At 39.4% G+C, this 19,119-nt stretch overlaps 6 protein-coding genes across 6 annotated transcripts; 2 read left to right on the top strand and 4 right to left on the bottom strand.

Moving 5' to 3' along the window:
* Positions 1 to 469: 469 nt before the first annotated feature.
* Positions 470 to 7,058, bottom strand: Pmar_PMAR028700 (signal recognition particle receptor alpha subunit, putative; the record flags this gene model as incomplete). The annotated part of the gene is made up of 29 exons (XM_002787392.1): positions 470 to 488; positions 600 to 720; positions 773 to 836; positions 1,320 to 1,390; positions 1,437 to 1,525; positions 1,884 to 1,925; positions 1,972 to 2,037; positions 2,671 to 2,737; positions 2,973 to 3,029; positions 3,331 to 3,389; positions 3,882 to 3,971; positions 4,020 to 4,068; positions 4,154 to 4,195; positions 4,220 to 4,269; positions 4,609 to 4,723; positions 4,788 to 4,935; positions 4,992 to 5,142; positions 5,196 to 5,296; positions 5,352 to 5,409; positions 5,454 to 5,596; positions 5,652 to 5,768; positions 5,819 to 5,901; positions 5,948 to 6,127; positions 6,169 to 6,243; positions 6,287 to 6,518; positions 6,564 to 6,641; positions 6,685 to 6,755; positions 6,806 to 6,911; positions 6,954 to 7,058. The coding sequence occupies 29 exons, from the start codon at positions 7,056 to 7,058 to the stop codon at positions 470 to 472; spliced, it is 2,649 nt and encodes an 882-aa protein (XP_002787438.1).
* A 148-nt stretch (positions 7,059 to 7,206) lies between these two features.
* Pmar_PMAR028699 (hypothetical protein) lies at positions 7,207 to 10,599 on the top strand (the record flags this gene model as incomplete). Its single annotated transcript, XM_002787391.1, has 21 exons — positions 7,207 to 7,311; positions 7,355 to 7,465; positions 7,511 to 7,637; positions 7,690 to 7,787; positions 7,833 to 7,908; positions 7,938 to 8,011; positions 8,058 to 8,074; positions 8,116 to 8,216; positions 8,269 to 8,348; positions 8,389 to 8,454; positions 8,500 to 8,600; positions 8,647 to 8,712; positions 8,763 to 8,849; positions 8,908 to 9,091; positions 9,139 to 9,250; positions 9,297 to 9,402; positions 9,582 to 9,661; positions 9,721 to 9,801; positions 9,883 to 9,977; positions 10,178 to 10,232; positions 10,457 to 10,599. 21 exons carry the CDS (start codon positions 7,207 to 7,209, stop codon positions 10,597 to 10,599), a joined length of 1,965 nt encoding a protein of 654 aa, XP_002787437.1.
* A 745-nt stretch (positions 10,600 to 11,344) lies between these two features.
* Pmar_PMAR028698 (conserved hypothetical protein) lies at positions 11,345 to 12,288 on the top strand (the record flags this gene model as incomplete). Its single annotated transcript, XM_002787390.1, has 5 exons — positions 11,345 to 11,397; positions 11,444 to 11,606; positions 11,658 to 11,834; positions 11,871 to 11,990; positions 12,145 to 12,288. The coding sequence occupies 5 exons, from the start codon at positions 11,345 to 11,347 to the stop codon at positions 12,286 to 12,288; spliced, it is 657 nt and encodes a 218-aa protein (XP_002787436.1).
* Positions 12,289 to 12,668: 380 nt separating this feature from the next.
* On the bottom strand, positions 12,669 to 14,545 carry Pmar_PMAR028697 (hypothetical protein; the record flags this gene model as incomplete). Its single annotated transcript, XM_002787389.1, has 7 exons — positions 12,669 to 12,903; positions 13,504 to 13,611; positions 13,655 to 13,773; positions 13,859 to 13,997; positions 14,250 to 14,391; positions 14,419 to 14,470; positions 14,519 to 14,545. The coding sequence occupies 7 exons, from the start codon at positions 14,543 to 14,545 to the stop codon at positions 12,669 to 12,671; spliced, it is 822 nt and encodes a 273-aa protein (XP_002787435.1).
* Positions 14,546 to 15,332: 787 nt separating this feature from the next.
* On the bottom strand, positions 15,333 to 16,961 carry Pmar_PMAR028696 (hypothetical protein). Its single transcript, XM_002787388.1, has one exon. It carries the CDS (start codon positions 16,932 to 16,934, stop codon positions 15,378 to 15,380), a length of 1,557 nt encoding a protein of 518 aa, XP_002787434.1. The 5' UTR covers positions 16,935 to 16,961; the 3' UTR covers positions 15,333 to 15,377.
* Positions 16,962 to 17,230: 269 nt separating this feature from the next.
* Positions 17,231 to 18,134, bottom strand: Pmar_PMAR028695 (hypothetical protein; the record flags this gene model as incomplete). The annotated part of the gene is made up of 3 exons (XM_002787387.1): positions 17,231 to 17,341; positions 17,388 to 17,768; positions 18,030 to 18,134. 3 exons carry the CDS (start codon positions 18,132 to 18,134, stop codon positions 17,231 to 17,233), a joined length of 597 nt encoding a protein of 198 aa, XP_002787433.1.
* Positions 18,135 to 19,119: the final 985 nt, after the last annotated feature.

Here is a 19,119-nt window from a genome sequence, read left to right as displayed (position 1 = left end):
TTGTTGAAGACATAGTCTCTGATATACGACGTGGTGGAATATATATACGTGGTAATGGTAGTGTACAACAACATGATATAAACATATCAAATACTCTACTACCTATTACTCTATTATCTCCAGAGTCTCGAGATGGTGTATTAGGAGGGATGATCCTATTGGCCATAATAACAGTAAATATAACTATAACAACATGATGATGGTAGTAGTAGTAGTACTAATAACACAATACAATAACTATTGTTGTTGTTGTTGACAGCAAAGGGCAGCAGCATGAATAGCATGTAGCATAAGCAGGACTAATACTCACAGCTGTTGTTGTGAGTTACTGTTATTACTGGTACTGTTCTTGTTCATCCTCCTATCAATCTGTATTGATCCTTGGTCTTTGGTACTCATGGATGGTGGTAGTGATGAGGTATTAGTTGTATATCCTACTATAGTAGGATGGGGTAATGTGTTGTTGTTGTTATGGACCCATATACCATCTACTACACTACTATGGGGTATACCCAATACTACACCATCATCCCCCAATATACTGTACCTGCTAATACAGATAGTGATGATGATGATATGAGTATTGGTATTAGTATTACAGTTTGTAACCATAATAGAAGCTAGCTGTATTGAATATAATAGATATGATAGGTAGTATGATAAGGATTAGTAGAGGGGAATCGAGCGTAGTAGGTCCAGTAATGTTATTAATATCATCACCTACAACAACAAGAAGAAGCTAATACAATGTTATTATCACTACTATTACTACATGATATGGACATATCCTTATCTGATATAGCATATTCCTCCTTATAACCAGTAATAGGATTAATCTGTTATCAACGAGTTCACTAACTATATAGTCGATAGTATATAGAACCTTCATATTGGTATCACCATGGACACATTCATCATACCAATCTCCAAAAATATTATGTAATACTATAATTCCAACAACACCTATAATGGTAAATACCTAAGCAGTAATATAATTAACAATCAGTATTGACGATAATAATGATACTACTATTACTTACCACACTACAGAGATTGCATCCACAAAAGCAACATATTAGGGTACGATTACTGAAGAGTAGTAGGAGTAGGACATGTTATGGTATAGCATTATTGATAATACCTTTGTTTAGCCCCCATCCATCCACAAGCAGGTACTAACAACCCTAATGATATAGACAGTAGTATGTATATGCTAGTAGTAGCAGCATGAGAACTTCTATTATGAATACCATTCCTAACCTAACGAGTATATGATAATAACAGTACTAGGATCACCACCACCAGCATCATCATCTTACTGAGTTGATAATAACAAAGAGTGCACCAATAGCTGATAATAATATGATCTTACGCACCAATACAGCATGATCTGAATAATGATGATGATATCATTACTACACTCAACATGATACTACCTCTATTAGGTATCTGTATACCATATACTACTACACCCTCCTCTTGAGGTGGTGATGATGATGATGATGAAATGGGTATCATACAAAATCTAATGATGATAGACTCAATATGCATATACTCAACATAATAGGAGTATATACATGTAATACATACAGCTTAACAAGCATTCATCTATAATGCTGCTCTGAATATCGACTCGTCTGCTGCTATAGATAAGAGCCTATTGAAAGGCCACATATGGAGGAGTTATGATAAATTACCCTACTTCCAATCTCATACTACTCATTAATGATGATAATAAGCCCTCATTGTATAATAACAAAACTACGGTATGCGCCGCCGCCGTAACATGGTGGTGGATATTATATAACAACAACATGATAGGGATTGATGGGCCTACTATCATCATACATTACTCATTAGAGTAATAATGACATGATTACTACTCATCATCATCATAGTCATTCAATTCGAATGAATAATCATACCTAATACCATTCCTTTTACAACTATACCCAATACTAATACTACGACCCTATAGCTTCCTCTCCTATACCATCACTGCTTGTCTCAACTGTCCTAGGAGTTGATGGAGTAGTACTGAGAGTAGTAGGATATATGTAGTATATAGTTATACTACTACTACTACCTGATCATGGTTGTTGTTGTTGGTGTAGTAGATGCCACTTGTTGTTGTTGATTATGATAAGCACCCCTTAAGGATGATACCACTCTAGAAGATCTCTCCTCAATGATGGTATCAATTAGATCTCTCATATCATCATGTATATTATATAATACAGTACTATCATCATATGCAGCAGGTTCATGACAAGGGATAGGACAATCTTCCTCATATGATTCGACTGTATCATCATATACATCATCACTATTACCACCATTACTACTATCATCATCATCATCATCATCATCATCATCATCATCGTATATGAGTATATTATTGACCTTGGGTTTAGATGTTTGCCTGCTATTAGAAAGATAATAATGATAGTGCTACTCTTCTTGAGCTTACCTTATAGTATGATGGTGCGGTAAGGATGATGATGATGTAGATACCCTCGTAGTAGTAGGGTAGGGTGTGGTAGAGGGTACTGCTACTGTTGATGTTGATGTTGTTGATGAAGTGTGATAGGGAGCGTCCATAGTGGGAGTAGGGGGATGGTAGGCATGATCATTACCGTAGTAGGGAATACTCCTCAACCCTACTGCTACTTGTGGAGTATTGGCGGCGCCGGCCTCCTCCTGATGCTGCTGATGCTCTTCTTGTTGGTGAATATACCTACAGAGGTTGTTGATGATATTGTGATGACAGAATATACCATCCTACACTGGCATTATTATGATAGGCTTCCTATCACCATCATCACTACTACTAGTTTTCTGTGGTGTGGTGGTGGTAGTAGTAGTAAGTGTAGGAGTTATGGTAGTAGTAGTAGGTTGTTGATGATTGATGCATGAAGGAAAGAAGAGTCCTAATATAGGGTATACTAGAGTAATGATTGTGGTAGTACTACTGAGTATGGTATCATATGCTTTATTAAAGGTTACCTCATCCCACATAGAATAAGCACCTACAACAACAAGAAGAAGAAGAATAATAATACTCTGGTTGATATACACTACTTACAATGATCATAATCTAGTATACTCCTTGTTGGTATAACCTCATCAACCACTCCCTCTCCTCCTTCTCCTACTACTCCATAACATGGTGTATAGTAGGGTAAGGGTGACCATATTGACCATGATGATAATAATAATGACGACGACGACCTAGAATACTAATACAAGTACTATATTAGGACAACTATGACTATTACCCTGTTGGCATGATAGGATATACCTCAATATCATTATTATTATTATTATCACTAGATATTATATCACAAGGAGAGCACTCTGGGGTATACCGGCCATCATAAGGTATGTGCCTAATATGGTCCTAATAGTAGTACTTGTAGTAGTGATAATAGTGTTGTTTACTGTAATATTAATTGTCCAGCATTATTAGGATCACATATTATCCTCCTAATACATGTAGTGGTATATGGTAATAGAGATCCCTCTAGTAATGATAATAGTAATAATAATACTATAAACCACGTCATAGAAGGATGAGGAAGAGGAGGAGCATTATAGTAGTAGTAATAATAATACCTGTAGTTTGATGATAATACCACCCCTCCCACTACCCTAACCCAACAGGTTAAACTTTTTACCATTACTATTACTCTTGTTGTTGTTGTTGTTGTCGTTGTTAAGTAGAGAGTTGTCGTAGTATTTGTGCTACCAATACACCATTAGTATGAGGATGGGTTGATTGTATGAAGTTGTAATAATATTTACTTGAATTGAAGTATCTATCACCATAATAGTAGTAATAACTGTAGATTATCAATATTCATAAGCATGTATGATCCTACTTATTATGAACACCTTGCTTTAGGAATTTACTCCTCATCTCAGCCTCATCCATAACCCCTTCACATGACCACTGTAGACCCGGTATTTTCCTACATACTTAGTCCTAATCATAGACCTTATCATAATATTACTATTACTTAGCATTCTGAAGGTCATCTGATGATAACTCTGATTTTGATACCTTACCTGATGATGATGATGATAATAATGATACTACTATCAGTAGTAGTAGTAGGACGAATAGTAGGACGAATAGTAGTAGCACTATTACCCTCTTGTATGAGCCTCTGTAACCTAGCCTTCCTCTTCTTCCCTAATACCACTACTACCCTATTACCTACTACTTCAGCCTTCTTAGGTGGGTGCTGCTGCTGCTTAGGCCGCCGCCTACCACTAGGTTTATCTACTACAGACCTTACTCTACTGGGGTATCGTCGTAATGGCGCTATACCAAACATTGACGATTTACATCGATGTTTGGCCATGTGATAATGGAGTGATAACAACAACAACTAGGATAAAGGTAACAACCTAGTAGTAGAAGAGGAAATACAACAACAACAGAAGTGATGATGATAGCAGAAACCAGCGGATAATGATGATGATGATGATGATATTGGCTAAGCCATAAGAGCCTTGACCACCTCATTTACTTGTAGTTTCCGTAGTTGGGTATACCTATATCATTATCATTCATCATTATGGTAGATCAATAATTATCATTACTTTTGTCCAGTACCAACAAAGACTATTGGTTCTCCAGTTATGTATACCATACTTAATGCAGCTCCTACCTTATCATCAACAGTATCATATTTAGTTAATAATATACCATCAATACCTCTAGGATTATGGCTATCATCACCTACTACTACCACTATTACAATCATTATCATCGTAGCTACCATTACTACTATCCTTATTACTCAATGAATAATCCATCAATGCTCTATCAAACTTGGTAAGTTGATCGATAGCATCATATCCTACTAATGCCTCTCCTACAAAGAGTATTAGATCAGGGTTATTAACTGCTACTAGTCTTGCCAAGGACTAAGGAAGAAGAAGAAGACTAGGAGTAGTAGTAGTAGTGTTGTTGTTGGTATTACCTTCATTAATGGTTCATTATCTTGCATTCTACCAGCAGTATCAATAAGTACAACATCATATGCATTGTGTTTAGCATAATATAATCCTTGTTTAGCTATCTCAGCAGCATCCTTACCATAACCCTTCTCAAATAGATCAACATTCAGGCATCTAGTAGTAATGATTATTAGTGGGTTAGTAAGCGGCGGCCATATTACTATTACCTAGCATGAGTCCTCAATTGTTCCACAGCTCCAGCACGGAAGGTATCACATGCACATATTAATACTCTTAGACCACCCTTCTTACGGAGGTAGTACGCAACCTGCCACATCAACATCATAGTAGTAGTAATAGTAGCTATGTTGGATGTTTACTACCTTAGATAGGTTAGTACTCTTACCAACACCATTTACTCCTAAGAATACTATACTATACCTATAATAATAATAGTCATAATACTGAGCATGGGGGGACCTTACACCTGTCCATTAGCCTTAGCTTGCATAGCTGCTCTTAATACATCTACTGATTTCTTAGGAGTAAGGATACGTGATATTGATTGAGTTAATGCATCCTTAACCGTAGTATGTACCGAAGTAAACTGTCCAGTACGAGTACCAACCTACAATACCATTAGTAACATCAACAACAGAAGGGGGTGGTATTATTATTATTACTAAAGATGAGCTAACACCATCTGCTATAGCATTAGCTACATCCATAGCTACATTCTTAGACATTAATTGTTCACAAAAGGTAGCCAATACAGGTTCTAGATCTCTATTGGTAAGGACCTAATACTATTACTACTACTACAGGAGAGTCAATAATACTATCGCATTACTTGATTTCCTGTTATATTCTTTAATTGTCTAGTAAGAGTAGCAAATATACCATTAGTAGTAGCCTTATCCTCTAGATCATCATCTAAGTGTGATGATAAGTATTCCTGATATTACTATAGATGTATTACCATCAACTATTACACTATCATCATCATCTGATGGTAGATAAGTCCTCCTAGCTGCCTCTAACCCTTCCTCCTCTTCACTACTAGTACCACCCTCTATTCTTTTAGACATATCCAAGGCATTCATAGCCTCAGTAGTAACCTTACTAGTATCCCATACTCTACCACTCTTCTTCTTATTACCTATTATCATATACACTACCCCACTTTACTATTACTACTACCCTTCTTATTGTGAGTCTTCCCTTCCCCCTTATCATCATCATTCTCCTCCTCTTCTTCACTAGACACCTTATTACCTATAAGTCTTAAGTATGTACTACACTCTAACAGTAGTATTACCCTTAAAAGGGCGTGATCCTTTTCTTAACATACCCATCTTCAACTTCCTCCTAGCCTCCATAATCAATTCTTCTTTACTAGCTTTCTCCTCCTTCTCCCCTTCACCTTCCTCCTCCTGTGTATCATGGACCCCTTCCTCCCCTAGTTTATTATTATCCTTCTTCTTCCCTTTCCTTTGTGCTGCTGACTTAACCTCTCTATCAGCCTTAACCAATATCTTATCAACCCGTACCTAGTAATACTACTATTACCCCCCTCCTTATAACCCTACTACTACCTTGAAGGCCTCCTTATTCTGTAATGGATGTAAATCCTCCATACTCTTAATACTACTATCAATAGCCGATAAAAACTCCTACGTAATAATCATCATACACCATTACTACCATCACTACTACCTTAGTTAACATATCCAATAAGTAGTTAAGGTAGAGCTGCTTTAATACCCCTTCATATGCTATTACCAATACTAAGAGGAGTAAGGATACTACTACTATTGGGTAGTAGTACGTATACTACCCAATCCTATATTATTTATATTCTTCCATTTCATGCAGTACCGCTCTATCTTATCCTCATATATACAGTCTACTCCTGCTCTATCCTCAATAAGGACTTCCTTAACCTATTACCAACCAATACCACTCCTCGAGTACATCATCATTACCAATTTATCAACACGCTTATTAAGTGTATCCTCCTGTACACCAGCATAGGTAGTACTCCATAGTACTATACCCCCTTTGGTGAAAATGGATATACCATCAATCATGATGATGAATGAGCATGTCAACGACGATGATAATAACAGCGACCTTTGACACTTGCACACTTGCTCTATCTTGCATTTCCTCAACTACACTCATAAACACTGCGCATCTGGTGTAGGCTGATTATGGTAGTAGTAGTCCATCTTGGATATGGTGTCGACTAAGAGTAAATTACCAATATGTGGATTCCAAGTGGAATGTACTAAGAAGGGTGCACCACCAATAAAGATAGAGAAAAGGAATAAGGGGAAGAAGGTAAGGAGGGTAAGGGTCTGTTGTTATTAACTACTACTACTAGGTAACTGTTATTACTAATGTTAATGGTGATAATAGGAAGTTAGTAACCCATCTTAAGACCATATTAGGTGTAGGAGGGACTACACAAGGGAATACTACGGTAGAGATACAGGTATGTTGGGGTAATAGTACTAATACTAAGAGCTCGTGGTATTAGGGTGATCATATTGATCAAGTAGTGGTTGAATTAAAACGATTACATGCTATTAAAGGAATGAAGACAACGGATGATAGTGATGATACTAGTAGTACTGATAAAAGGGGTAAGAAGAAGAAGACAGAAGGTAATAGTAGTTCATGAGTAGTAGTAGTAGTAAGGAGTTCTTGTTCTTATAGAGGTTACTACAGTATCTACCCATACTGGGTATGAGGATTTCCTTAAGGAGACATCTAGAGGCAAGAGTAGGAAAGTAGAGGATTACAACTATGATGCTGTAATGATAACAATAATGATTATCATAATACCATTATGAGGATAGTTACCTATGCCTGAGTCCTGTAAGAAGCTGCATGGTCTCGATTGGATATATTGTACACGTAATAATGCTGAGGAGGGTGAGGGTATATTATGAGTATACTATTAGGTGATTGCCATGATGTTGACTTATCTGATGTATTTGATGATTATGATCACTTCTATAATACAAAGAAGGGAACGGTAATATTATACATGAATCATATGGTACATTATACATACTATACAGGCCATCATGAGGATGAGGTTACTACTCCTACTGCTGCTGCTACTGTTAGTAGTAGTAGGATGACTGATAACGAATTAGATAAGGCCTATCATAATCTGGGTATGGCTGCGGAGACTGGTCCGGCTATATTCGATTTTGATGAGGAAAAGGTTAAAAGACGTAAGATGGTAATTAAGGAAGGTAATGATTATCGGTGTTGTTATTATGGTAGAGGAGAAGTTAATAGAGCAACAAGAGGAATTAAGGAAGAATAATCTAATAGCTAGAGAGGCTAGATTGGCTGAGATTGAGGTAATACTAACAATACTCATGATGATGATGGAGGTCTTAGGAGGAGGATAGAGTACATAAGGAGAGGATGCGATGGGAACAAAAGGAGAGGGAGAAGAGGATATTGGTAATGATAGTAATAGTAGTAGGGACACTCTAGTGATGGTGATAGGCACGATATGAACTAGAACAGAAAAGGAAGGCACAATGGAGGAAGACTATAGAGAAGTCAGCAGGAGCTAAGGAGTTAGCAGCTAGACAGGTACACTTTAGGTAGTAATGACTAGGGACAATGATACATCTTACATGATGTTTATAGATGGAGACGACAGTTTGACTTTGATCCCACTAAAGTACAAACAGTTGAATCTGGGAGGAAAGGGAGGTAATAAGAGTAGGGTAGTTGTAGTGGTAGTAGTAATGATGATTTGGCAGAGTTATGGTAGTATTGGATAAGACTAGTGATGACCCTACACGTGATGGTACAGGGGATAAGCTTACTCCAGAGAGTCTTGAGGCTTTGTAATAATAATACCATTCTATTATCTAACATCATTATGATTGTTATTATTATTGTTAGGTTCGAATTCGTATCAATGTTTGAAGGTGTAGAGTGTGTAACAGAATTGAGTAATGCAGTAGTAGCTACATTTAGAACATCAGAACAAGCTCAACAGTGTATACTAGTATCACAAGATAATGCTGATATACAAGTTACTAGAGCAGCTACTGCAGCTGTTACACAAGGTCTTAATGTTAGAAAGGTAATAGTAGTAATAGTGGTAGGTGTAATAGTAGTAAGGTGGTGTAGGTAAATCCAATGGTAGCAGCAGAGAGATATGGTGAAGTGGTTAAGATGAATGAGAAGGCTAGAAGGACAGCTCAGGAAAGGGAGATATTTAATACTCTATGTGAAGATAATAGTAATAATACTACTACTAGTAGTAATGATACTGATTATTATTATAGGAGCACTGTTACATGACCTAGGGCTAACCAGTGAGTCGCCAGTATTGGCTTCGACATTCTTCTCATTCCTGGATGCTATGGATGATGATGTCATAACTCCATCATCGTAATAATATTAAGGTATAGACATAGGGATGGTATGGTAGGTATAAAGAGGTATTCAAAGAGGCATTACAGACAGCATCATCATTAGATAATACTAATGGAATGCTTAATACTACCAGTAATAATAATAATCATATCTACTCCATCTACCATTGATATTACAGGTAGTAGTAGTAGCAGTAACGTTATCCCTACATCATCATCATCACCACTTTATTATCGTGATAAGAAGAGTGTTGCCCAAGCCAAGCCTAGTCAAGGTAGTAGTATTAGTAGTGATCGACCTTAGTGTTATCACCCCTCTACCTATATACTATAGATACAGCAGAAGGTACAATAGACTTTAGTGGTTACCAACTAATGATACCTGCTGGCATTAAGGATGAACTAGTCTATGCTGGTAGTAATGATGGTGTTGATTATAATAATACTAATAGTAGAGGAACAGGAGAAGGGAGAGCACTGATTATGATGATGTTAGGTTTATGGAATAATGCCAAGTATTGGAGTAAGTTTGGTGAGATGTTAGATATAGGTCTACCTGTAGAGGATAGTCATCAGATGGCTAAAGAATATGTAAGGAGGAGGAGGAAGGGGCATAATGATGATTGTTGTGGTGGTGATGGTGATATTGGTAGATTGATACACTCAATAATCCAAGACGGCATCGGTATCTACCAGGAGAGTTAGAGGAAGGAGGAGGAGGGGCATCTAGTACATCAGTAGAGGTGATGGTATAACTGTAATACCATACTTCTCCCACTTTGTATATTTAGGTCGGTGATTGTCCAGTATGTGGTAAGACTGGTATACCCCTTCCCGATCTCCAACGTCATGTTAATGATTGTTTAACATCATAAGCATCATAAGCATCATCAGTAGCATCATCAGTAGCATCATCAGTAGCATTCACTCCAGCACTGTTATTATTATTATACAACTACCACTACTGCTTATTCCTACTTGCATACCATTGCTCATATCATCATCACCATATTGCTATGTGCTATTTATCATCGTAATAATAATAATCATCATTGTCGTAGTAGTAGTAGTTTCTCCATACCAAATTCCTGTTACTTTACTCGATAAGACGAGGCATGTCGTTAATGATCTCAATGGTGGGGAGTATGGGGCGGTAGTATCCGGAACAAGAAGACATCAACTAGAGGAGCTCAAAGACATGATGATGAAGTAGGCTCATGGTGATGGCTGTCATCCTTGCTTTATGTCTAACATGCTAGGCTTCATCATCATCATAGTACATTATTACTTCAATGCCACTTAGTGCTACTTCAACAGTATCATCAACACCTTCAACACGACAAGCAGCATGCAGCAGACGATTATTCATTCTCGCTATCTTGGGTATAGTTCTATTAGTATCAATGAGTATTATGACAAGCATACATAAAGTAAGTGATGATGATGATAGTGGTGGTATACCTCTATCGTTACCTCTAAGGTTACTACCATACCATACTACTTGAAGGGTAGTGATATCGAAGAATTAGATAGTCTACGAGCCAGGGTTAGAGTATTGGAGGATTTACTACACAGCCAATCGGGGTCCAATCATGATATACACCCAAGTCTTAGAGTAACTACACCTTCTACCACACCTCAGAGGTCGCTGGTGTCGGCGTTGTTGTTATCGAGTAGTAGAGGCAATAGTGATCTTATCCAGTATATACCATCATTGGTACATTACGATCGCCTTGATTATTATACTAGAACTGATAATACTCTTTTACCGGCCTCATTATGCAAGGGCATCACATTACGTGTAGCATCAATAATACCACCAAGGGCTGTGCTGTATAATGAGGTATTATATATTAATACTACTTATACTCATGGTTAATACTACTACACTTTAGGATGGTATATTATTACAACAGAAGATTCCTCGTATTATATGGCAAACATACAAGACATCCCGAATGCCCGATAGGATGGCTCATAATACATTTAATTGGGCTGGGATGAATCCTGAGTAAGACCACCATCAACAACATCATTATGGATATAGTAAATCTTAGATACGCTTATCGATTCTTTGATGATGACTTAGTAAAGGAATATCTCCTTACCACTGATGCATTACCAGTATCAACATCTGATATGAAGGATGCTCTACAACAGCTCCCATCCATGTTCCATAATGGAGCTGGAGTTGCTATGGCAGACATCTGGCGTCTTGCTGTATTATCATCAATAGACTATGGTGATGATGGTATACTGTATTGTTATTAGGTATTATATGAATATGGTGGAGTGTATGCCGATGTAGATTCGATAATAGTAAACCCTTTAAGACGATGGGTAGACTCTAATGCAACGATCATTACCAGTATTGAATCGGGAAGATTTATAGCACAATATGTGATGATGTTCCGTCCGAAGCATCCTGTCACTGAAGTAGTAAACAAGGTAATGCCTGATACACACATGAGCTTGATAATGTAGGAGGCTATACGGTTGGCTGTAAGGAATATCATCAACAAAACACCATCATCATTGGCTAAGTTCCCTAATACTCTCGAGGCTTATACTGGACCTGCTGTTGTTAAAGAGGCTTTCGATACTGTAATAATCATAAGTATTATCATCATAACATCATACTTAGTGGTTATCGGCCCATCATCAACAACTAATGCCCAGTGATAAACCGATTATTATTGGACAAGATATTGTAGCTGTTGTTGCTGTATAGGTGGTATTATGATTATAAGAATACTAGGTACGAGTATTTGAGGATGTGGGCTTCTCTGGTAATGTTAAATTTAAGGATGGTAAATATCATGCCGATCTTAAGAAATGTAACCAAGGTCATTGGTTATATGGATGGTACAGGAGTAGTAGCAGTAATAAGGTGAAAGGATGATTATCATCATCATGCGTAACACGTCTTTTTCGTACCATCATAAGTTGAGTTAATAACATCAATTTCGAAGTAAGAGAGATTACAACAACATTGAAGGTCAACTCGATAATAGTTAATCATGATGTAGAACGACTATTAACACAATATTACTGTAATTGTTAGGAGTGAACAGTTGATGTCCACTACTCTAGTATAATTAGGTAGTAGGAACCATGTAATAATAAAATATTATCGTCATTCCCTGTTACCATCGTTTACTATCCTCCTCCATCAAGACCCACCTCGTGATCTTTCTAGACCATCGCATACTATTACTACACGCGGTCGTTCCTATTGCTGCCTTGCCCCCCTCCATATCCCTTGTAGTTGCTTCAGCAATTCTAGTTGCTGTTGTTGCCGTGGTTGTTGTTGTTGCCGTGGTTGTTGTTCTTGCCGTTGTTGTTGCCGTTGTTGTTGTTGTTGCCGTTGCTGTTGTCGCTGTTGTTGCCGTTGCTGTTGTCGCTGTTGTTGCCGTTGTTGTTGTTGTTGTTGTTGTTGTTGTTGTTGTTGTTGTTGCCGTTGTTGTTGCCGTTGTTGTTGTTGTGCTGCTGGTGCAGTATTCTTCCGTAGATCAGCCTTCATACAACGATCCTCGAAAGGACCTACTATGGGATAGTAGTATGAGGAGCAGCGATATCCTTACCTCCCGGGAAGTGTGAGTAATGATCCGTTTTAGGAAGCCTATCTCCACATATATAACAGAAATAAACTTTATTGCGGCATTGAGGGCTTGAACATGTCATAAAGTTGCAACCCTGATCCTTGCATACCATCACTCCACACTCCGGACATCTACATTAATAATAACTGTGTAGCGAGCGGGCCTATTGTACAATGCGAATTATTGTGTACATACGTAGGGGTTATTCCACCATAACCATAGAGAGTTCGAATACGACGGAAGGAGTAATTAGGAGCTGATTGGACGACGGCTATACCCACAAGAATATGGAAATCTTTATGTAGTCCATCCTTGACAATATATACACTAAAAACATATTATGCATTCGGAAAAATACCCAACCTGGGATTCGAACCGGAGATCTATGTCGCGCAGCAGGGCCGAGCACGACCGACAGCCTAACCCCATCAAGTTTCAGAGTGAAGTCCATCGAACACGTGGCGAGCATGTTCGATCACTTGGTCGAGAAGGTCTAGTAACTCTACTACTATTACCTCTTCCAATTATTCTCCCGAGCCAAGGCATTAGTTGTCTCCTCCTCCTTCTGTCCAGCTGCTACTGCTTCACACGATTGGCCTATATGCCCCTTGAGATGGTAGCATCTGCAATGGTGTCAGATTAAGGGTAAATGAGTATTACTACTACTTAGGGCAGAACTCTTTACCACAACCACGACATTGACAAGATGGATCCATGGCCTGTTTATCGTCAACTTCAAATCCGTAGTCACAACCAGGATGAGGGCATACAATGAAATGACCATCCTAAGGATAGGAACAAGAAGAGGATATGCTGCTAGAAGATAATGATGACGATACTGGCAGGTACCTTATTGGCAGCACTGCTTACAAGATGATCTGCTTGATACACATGCTTGAATCTAAACTCCAGGAACTTCTGCCACAATGCTGTACCATTGTCATCATCATCATCAGCTACTGCTGCTGCTGCAGGTGTTGTTGCTGCAGATGAATCGACTAGGATGTACCTCAGCAACAACAATATGATAATACAATAATAGGAAGAAGGAGTAGCAACTACTACTCTGTTTCGGGAATACCAATTGTTACCCTACACTTCGGCACTGGACAAATAAACTCATCATCACGTACCTGAAGGGAATTATATCCTACCTGGGATTCGAACCCACCATCTCGTATTATTCACCTGACCATGCTGTATCCTATCCTTGATATAAGCTCTAGCGCATGGTAAACACATAAAATGATTACATGATAACCTCATACCATCCTCAATAGGGATGTTATTATCCATACATATTGGACAATCCCCAGTAGTAGGGACCTCAACACCACCTTCCTTATCCTCTTCTATTAGGATGATGGTCACCAATGACAACTCCTCCTTTAACCGTGCCTCCTCTATCCCAACATAACAACCACTACTACTATCATCATCATCCAAATCAATAACCTCCTCTTCCTTATTAGTAGATGTACTCTGTAGAGGACCCCTCAAGTATCATCATCAATATCATGATGATCATACCTCTAATTGAAGTGCCTGTAAGGCCATGGAAAGATACTTCCGCCATGTTGCCACTGCATCATGACTTGGCTGCTGCTGATGTTGTTGTTGACTATGAACACCTGATGATGCGGCCCTCGACTGCTCATCGGATAGCTGTAGTATAACGTATCTACTCGATGCCTATACCCTATAAGAGGAGGTAGTAGTAGTAGGTGGTCATGAACACTACTTAATCTGATCTAAGGTCATAGGTTTAGTGCAGCGAGGGCATGTGATGTGAAATGATGCACTAGTAGTAGGAACCTGGAGTAGGGGCTAGAACACTGAATGTGGCATGAATAAATAGTACTACCTCTAGAGCTATAGTGTTATTGTCTTGTATGGTTGATATTACATAATGATGCATACATCGATTACAAGTGAAATGTCCACAATCAAGAGTAACTCCCTGATCTACTGGTATACCATACGACCCTTTACAGGTCATACAATATTGTAATGACGAAGAGGATTGGCCATGATGTTGAAGATTGAAATATTCTCCTAACACTTCAACTCCCCCACCACCACCACCACCACTTCCACTACTACTACTGCTAGCAGCAGTAGCAGAGCCATGACGTAACTGAATAGATGGTAAGAGTAGCAGCACTCTTCTATTGGTACCCTCTTGGTTGATGTTGATAATGCATGGTCATCACTCCCATCCCTTATCCTCTTCCTATCATCATCATCCTCGCATAATGGCATTATCAAGGACTAAGGAATGAATATTTACAATATACAACACAACAACAAGAACATAAGCTCTCTCATGCAATGACTGAAACATCTACAGAAACCATAGTTACTACAAGCATGATACCTTGGGCAGCCGTCATGATAGACCCGAGTTCAATCCCTGGTCACGCCGTCTTGGCAGTAATTTAACCTCAACTATATCCACCAAGTACGGTGTTAGTTCGCATTCCTCTGCCCATCTTCTTCGTCGTTGGTCATGATGATCACCGAGCCGACGTAGAGTATGACCAACCTCTTCCTGGAATGTAGAGGTACGTGAATCCTCAGGCTCGGCCATTGATGAAGACCCAACTTTAACTACTGTATCGAATAACTCCAAGGCTAATATCGATCTAATATGCTCAATACTCAATGCTCGACTAATACTCTCCTCCTCCTCGTCCTTCATAGGCATCAATAACATACGCATTGTCGCTATAAGCTGCAGCCTAGTAGCATTAGATAGGGACGGTTTAGGTAGTAGTTTATGGATAATACGCAGTAGGACATTGTAAGCAGCTACCTGTGCATAGTGTCTACCACTGAGTAATAGAGCATAGGCTACTATTGAGTATTGACTAAGGCAATTGATCGATGATAAGATATCCTCATCAATGATAATACGCTTATACATATAACTAATACCAGGTTGGTAAGCTAACTTAGCATACCCTACTAGAGCTGTTACTAAGCCTATTGCAGGTATCCTCCTTATTGTAGTAAGCCTATCTACACTCCAATGTAGAAAGGTTTGATCATAGTAGTTAACTCTAGCCATAGATGCTATACCAATTACTATTGCCTGCTCACTTAGACCCCATTCAGGAGCCTTCATACTATATGTTTTGATAATACTCATCTGCAGGCAATCTAATCTCGAGAAACCATCCAATAACATAACATATCCTTGATGTGATACATCCCCTTCCCTTACAACCTCATCAGCTCTATTAGATAGCCCAGTTATCATTTCACCATCCTTACTAGCATTAGGTACACTCCTACCGAGACCATGTACTACACATGCTAACTGCCATCCTGATAGATCTTTAGTTCTATCCCTAACTTGATGTAATAACTCCGGTATAGCACATCCTGGTACTTCACGTTGTAGTTTGGCAACAGCATTTAATAGGGCTGATAGACCCCTCACAGTAAAGGATACGTTACCTCTCGATAAGGCATCAAATGCTGCTGAGAATATAATATCAGAATCACGATCCATCCTTGCCAATGCATTGAGTAATAATGCATAATCCTGCTCCGATAATACGGCCTTAGAAGTAGCCGTTAATTGTCCTACTCTCCTCTCTATAGCCTCTAATAGACCATCATTAGTAGGCTGAGCTCTTACTGTACTAAGGGCTGCCAAACATAAGGATAGGCTCTTACCACTAGTCATGCTTGGTACCATACTCAGCAGTATGCTACGTACCTCCTTATGGAGTAGTACAGATCGAGTATGAGGGCTTTTACCCATAGTATGACAGATGGTAGTGATATCACGTTCAGTGAGGGTATGGGAGGTAAGGGCTTGTAGGAATATAGGAGGATGGAAGGTAGACGAGCCGCCTTTAGTGGTGGTTAGGTATACCATAGCAGGATGGGTTACTGAGTTGAGGAGGACGAGGGATGATCTAGGGTAGGTTAGCATTGGTAAAACGGTTAATAAATGCTATAGTAGTACTAGTAGTAGGGTGGTGGTGGTGGTATGGTCTACACTAACAAAGAACAACAGGAGTGTAGAAACAACAAGACACATCATAAAATGGCAGCAACAGTCATAGCCTCCCTACATTGATCAGCAAGTAGGGTATTCTGAGCACCTAGATGCCGACAGTTCTCACCAGCTAGGAAGGATGCAAATTCTAGGTCTGCTCTACTTGGTATGAAGGTATTATCCTGAGGAAGATAGAAAAGGTAATCCTATCTAGAACTCAGTCAAAGCTCTCATACGTCAGTCTCCTTCTCTTGTTGTTGCATTCTCCTTTTACACATGGAATACACTAAACCGGCTTGGAAGGCGTCACCAGCACCAGTAGTATCAACAACATCATCAACCTAACAATGTACTGAGAATACTACTACGACCTCACTCTCTACCTACCACATGTGGTGGTATCCTCTCCCTCTTCTTCCTATCTTGCCTTAATATCATTTCAGCACCATCCTTACCCATAGTCACTACCATCCACTCTAGATTAGAACATTTATCAAAGAGGTTTACCCCACCATATAGTGTATCCTCTACCTCAGTAAGAGTATGATAACCACTAACAACAATACCAGTACAGAGTACTAATAGTTCATTCAGCTTGTCTCTATCGGCCCGTTCAACATCCATGACTATAGGTACCTTCCTCTGTGACGCCTCAATAGCATATACCTCAGCAACATAGGGGAATCTACCATCAAGGTAGAGGCATGATACTTGTGTTGAATCCCAGTAGTGTTGAAACTTCATCATAGGTATCTCATCGGGCATCATCTGTTCACTCATCCTAGAATGTAATATAGTCCTATTATTATCACTACTTGTTGATATCACATAAGACAGTCCAATATGCCCCTCCTCCTTAGATACTACCATACCACTCCTAAACATACCCAATGTATCCAGTTCATCATATATCCCCTTCTTTCCCAGTATCTTACTAACAAGTTCTACCTCACCCCCCAACTTGTGTATAGCAACAGCAACGTTACATGCATTACCTCCTAGACCCTCCCTATACCCAGTAGTAACTACCTTACTATCAGGTCGAGGATAGGTAGGTACTTCTACAGTTATATCACGACATACCAATCCAACACATAGGATGGTAGGCTCCCATCGAGGGTATGGGGAATCCATTGTGTACTACTAAGACGATGACGATGCCGGCTGGATGAAGGAGCATCTTGCTCATCTTGCATATCTTACGATTCCTTAATTGATCATTGACAAGATCATCAATCTGGATTAGGGAGATGGTAGTATTACGTTGAATTGTCGAAGGCATTCGCCGAGGAGTGGTAGAGCAGGAGGCTAATGGGCGTGTAGATGTGTAGTAGTGAATTGGGTATGCTTAGTATGGTGATGAGTGTTAGTATGAAGTTCTCATGGTCAGAGCCAGTACCATCCCCCTCACCACCACCACCATCATCTCATGATGGGGGGAGGAGCAAGAAGAAGGAGACTTCAAAACCCCTACCTATAAAGGTATTAGATGCTCCACCTAGGCATAGATCACCGAGGACTCCTATGAGGAAGAGGCTGAAGAAAGGAGGAGGAGTAGTAGGGGAGGCAACATCATCACATACATCACCAACTACTACCATACCACAGAGGAGTAGGAGAAGACCATCATCTACTACAGGAGGAGGAGGGTCATCTCCACAACTCTTGTATAAGAAGGATGTTAAGTTGGAGACAGCAGCGATAATGCGTGAATTAGTGTCTGAGAAGAAGTCGTCTAATACTCCTAGAATAGGAGTACCGAATATTAATAACAGTAGAAGTGATATACGTAATCTAGTGACTGCTGCAGCTGGGCGTAGTAAGGAGATAGAGAGGCAACAACAAAGAAGGATGGTAGCTGTACTTGGTGATAAGGGGAGGCGGATGGTACCTTCCTCCTCCTCCTCCTCTCATACTGATGGGGGATTGATCATATCTAAACGAGCTCCAAGGAGCCAAGAGGTAACCTCATCATCAAGGGTAAGGTCTGAATCTGGACACTCTATCACTCGAGGATCCCCTAAGAAGATGCAAAAGGTTACACCTTCCTCCTCCTCTTCCTCCTCTCCTCCCTCTACGAGCTCAGTAGGAGCATTTAGTTGGAAAGCTGTGGTACCAA

Source organism: Perkinsus marinus (assembly GCF_000006405.1).
Source record: "Perkinsus marinus ATCC 50983 genomic scaffold scf_1104296929422, whole genome shotgun sequence".
Taxonomy (NCBI): domain Eukaryota; phylum Perkinsozoa; order Perkinsida; family Perkinsidae; genus Perkinsus; species Perkinsus marinus.
Note: the sequence above shows the minus strand (reverse complement) of the source record. Positions and strands in the feature narration are given on the sequence as shown.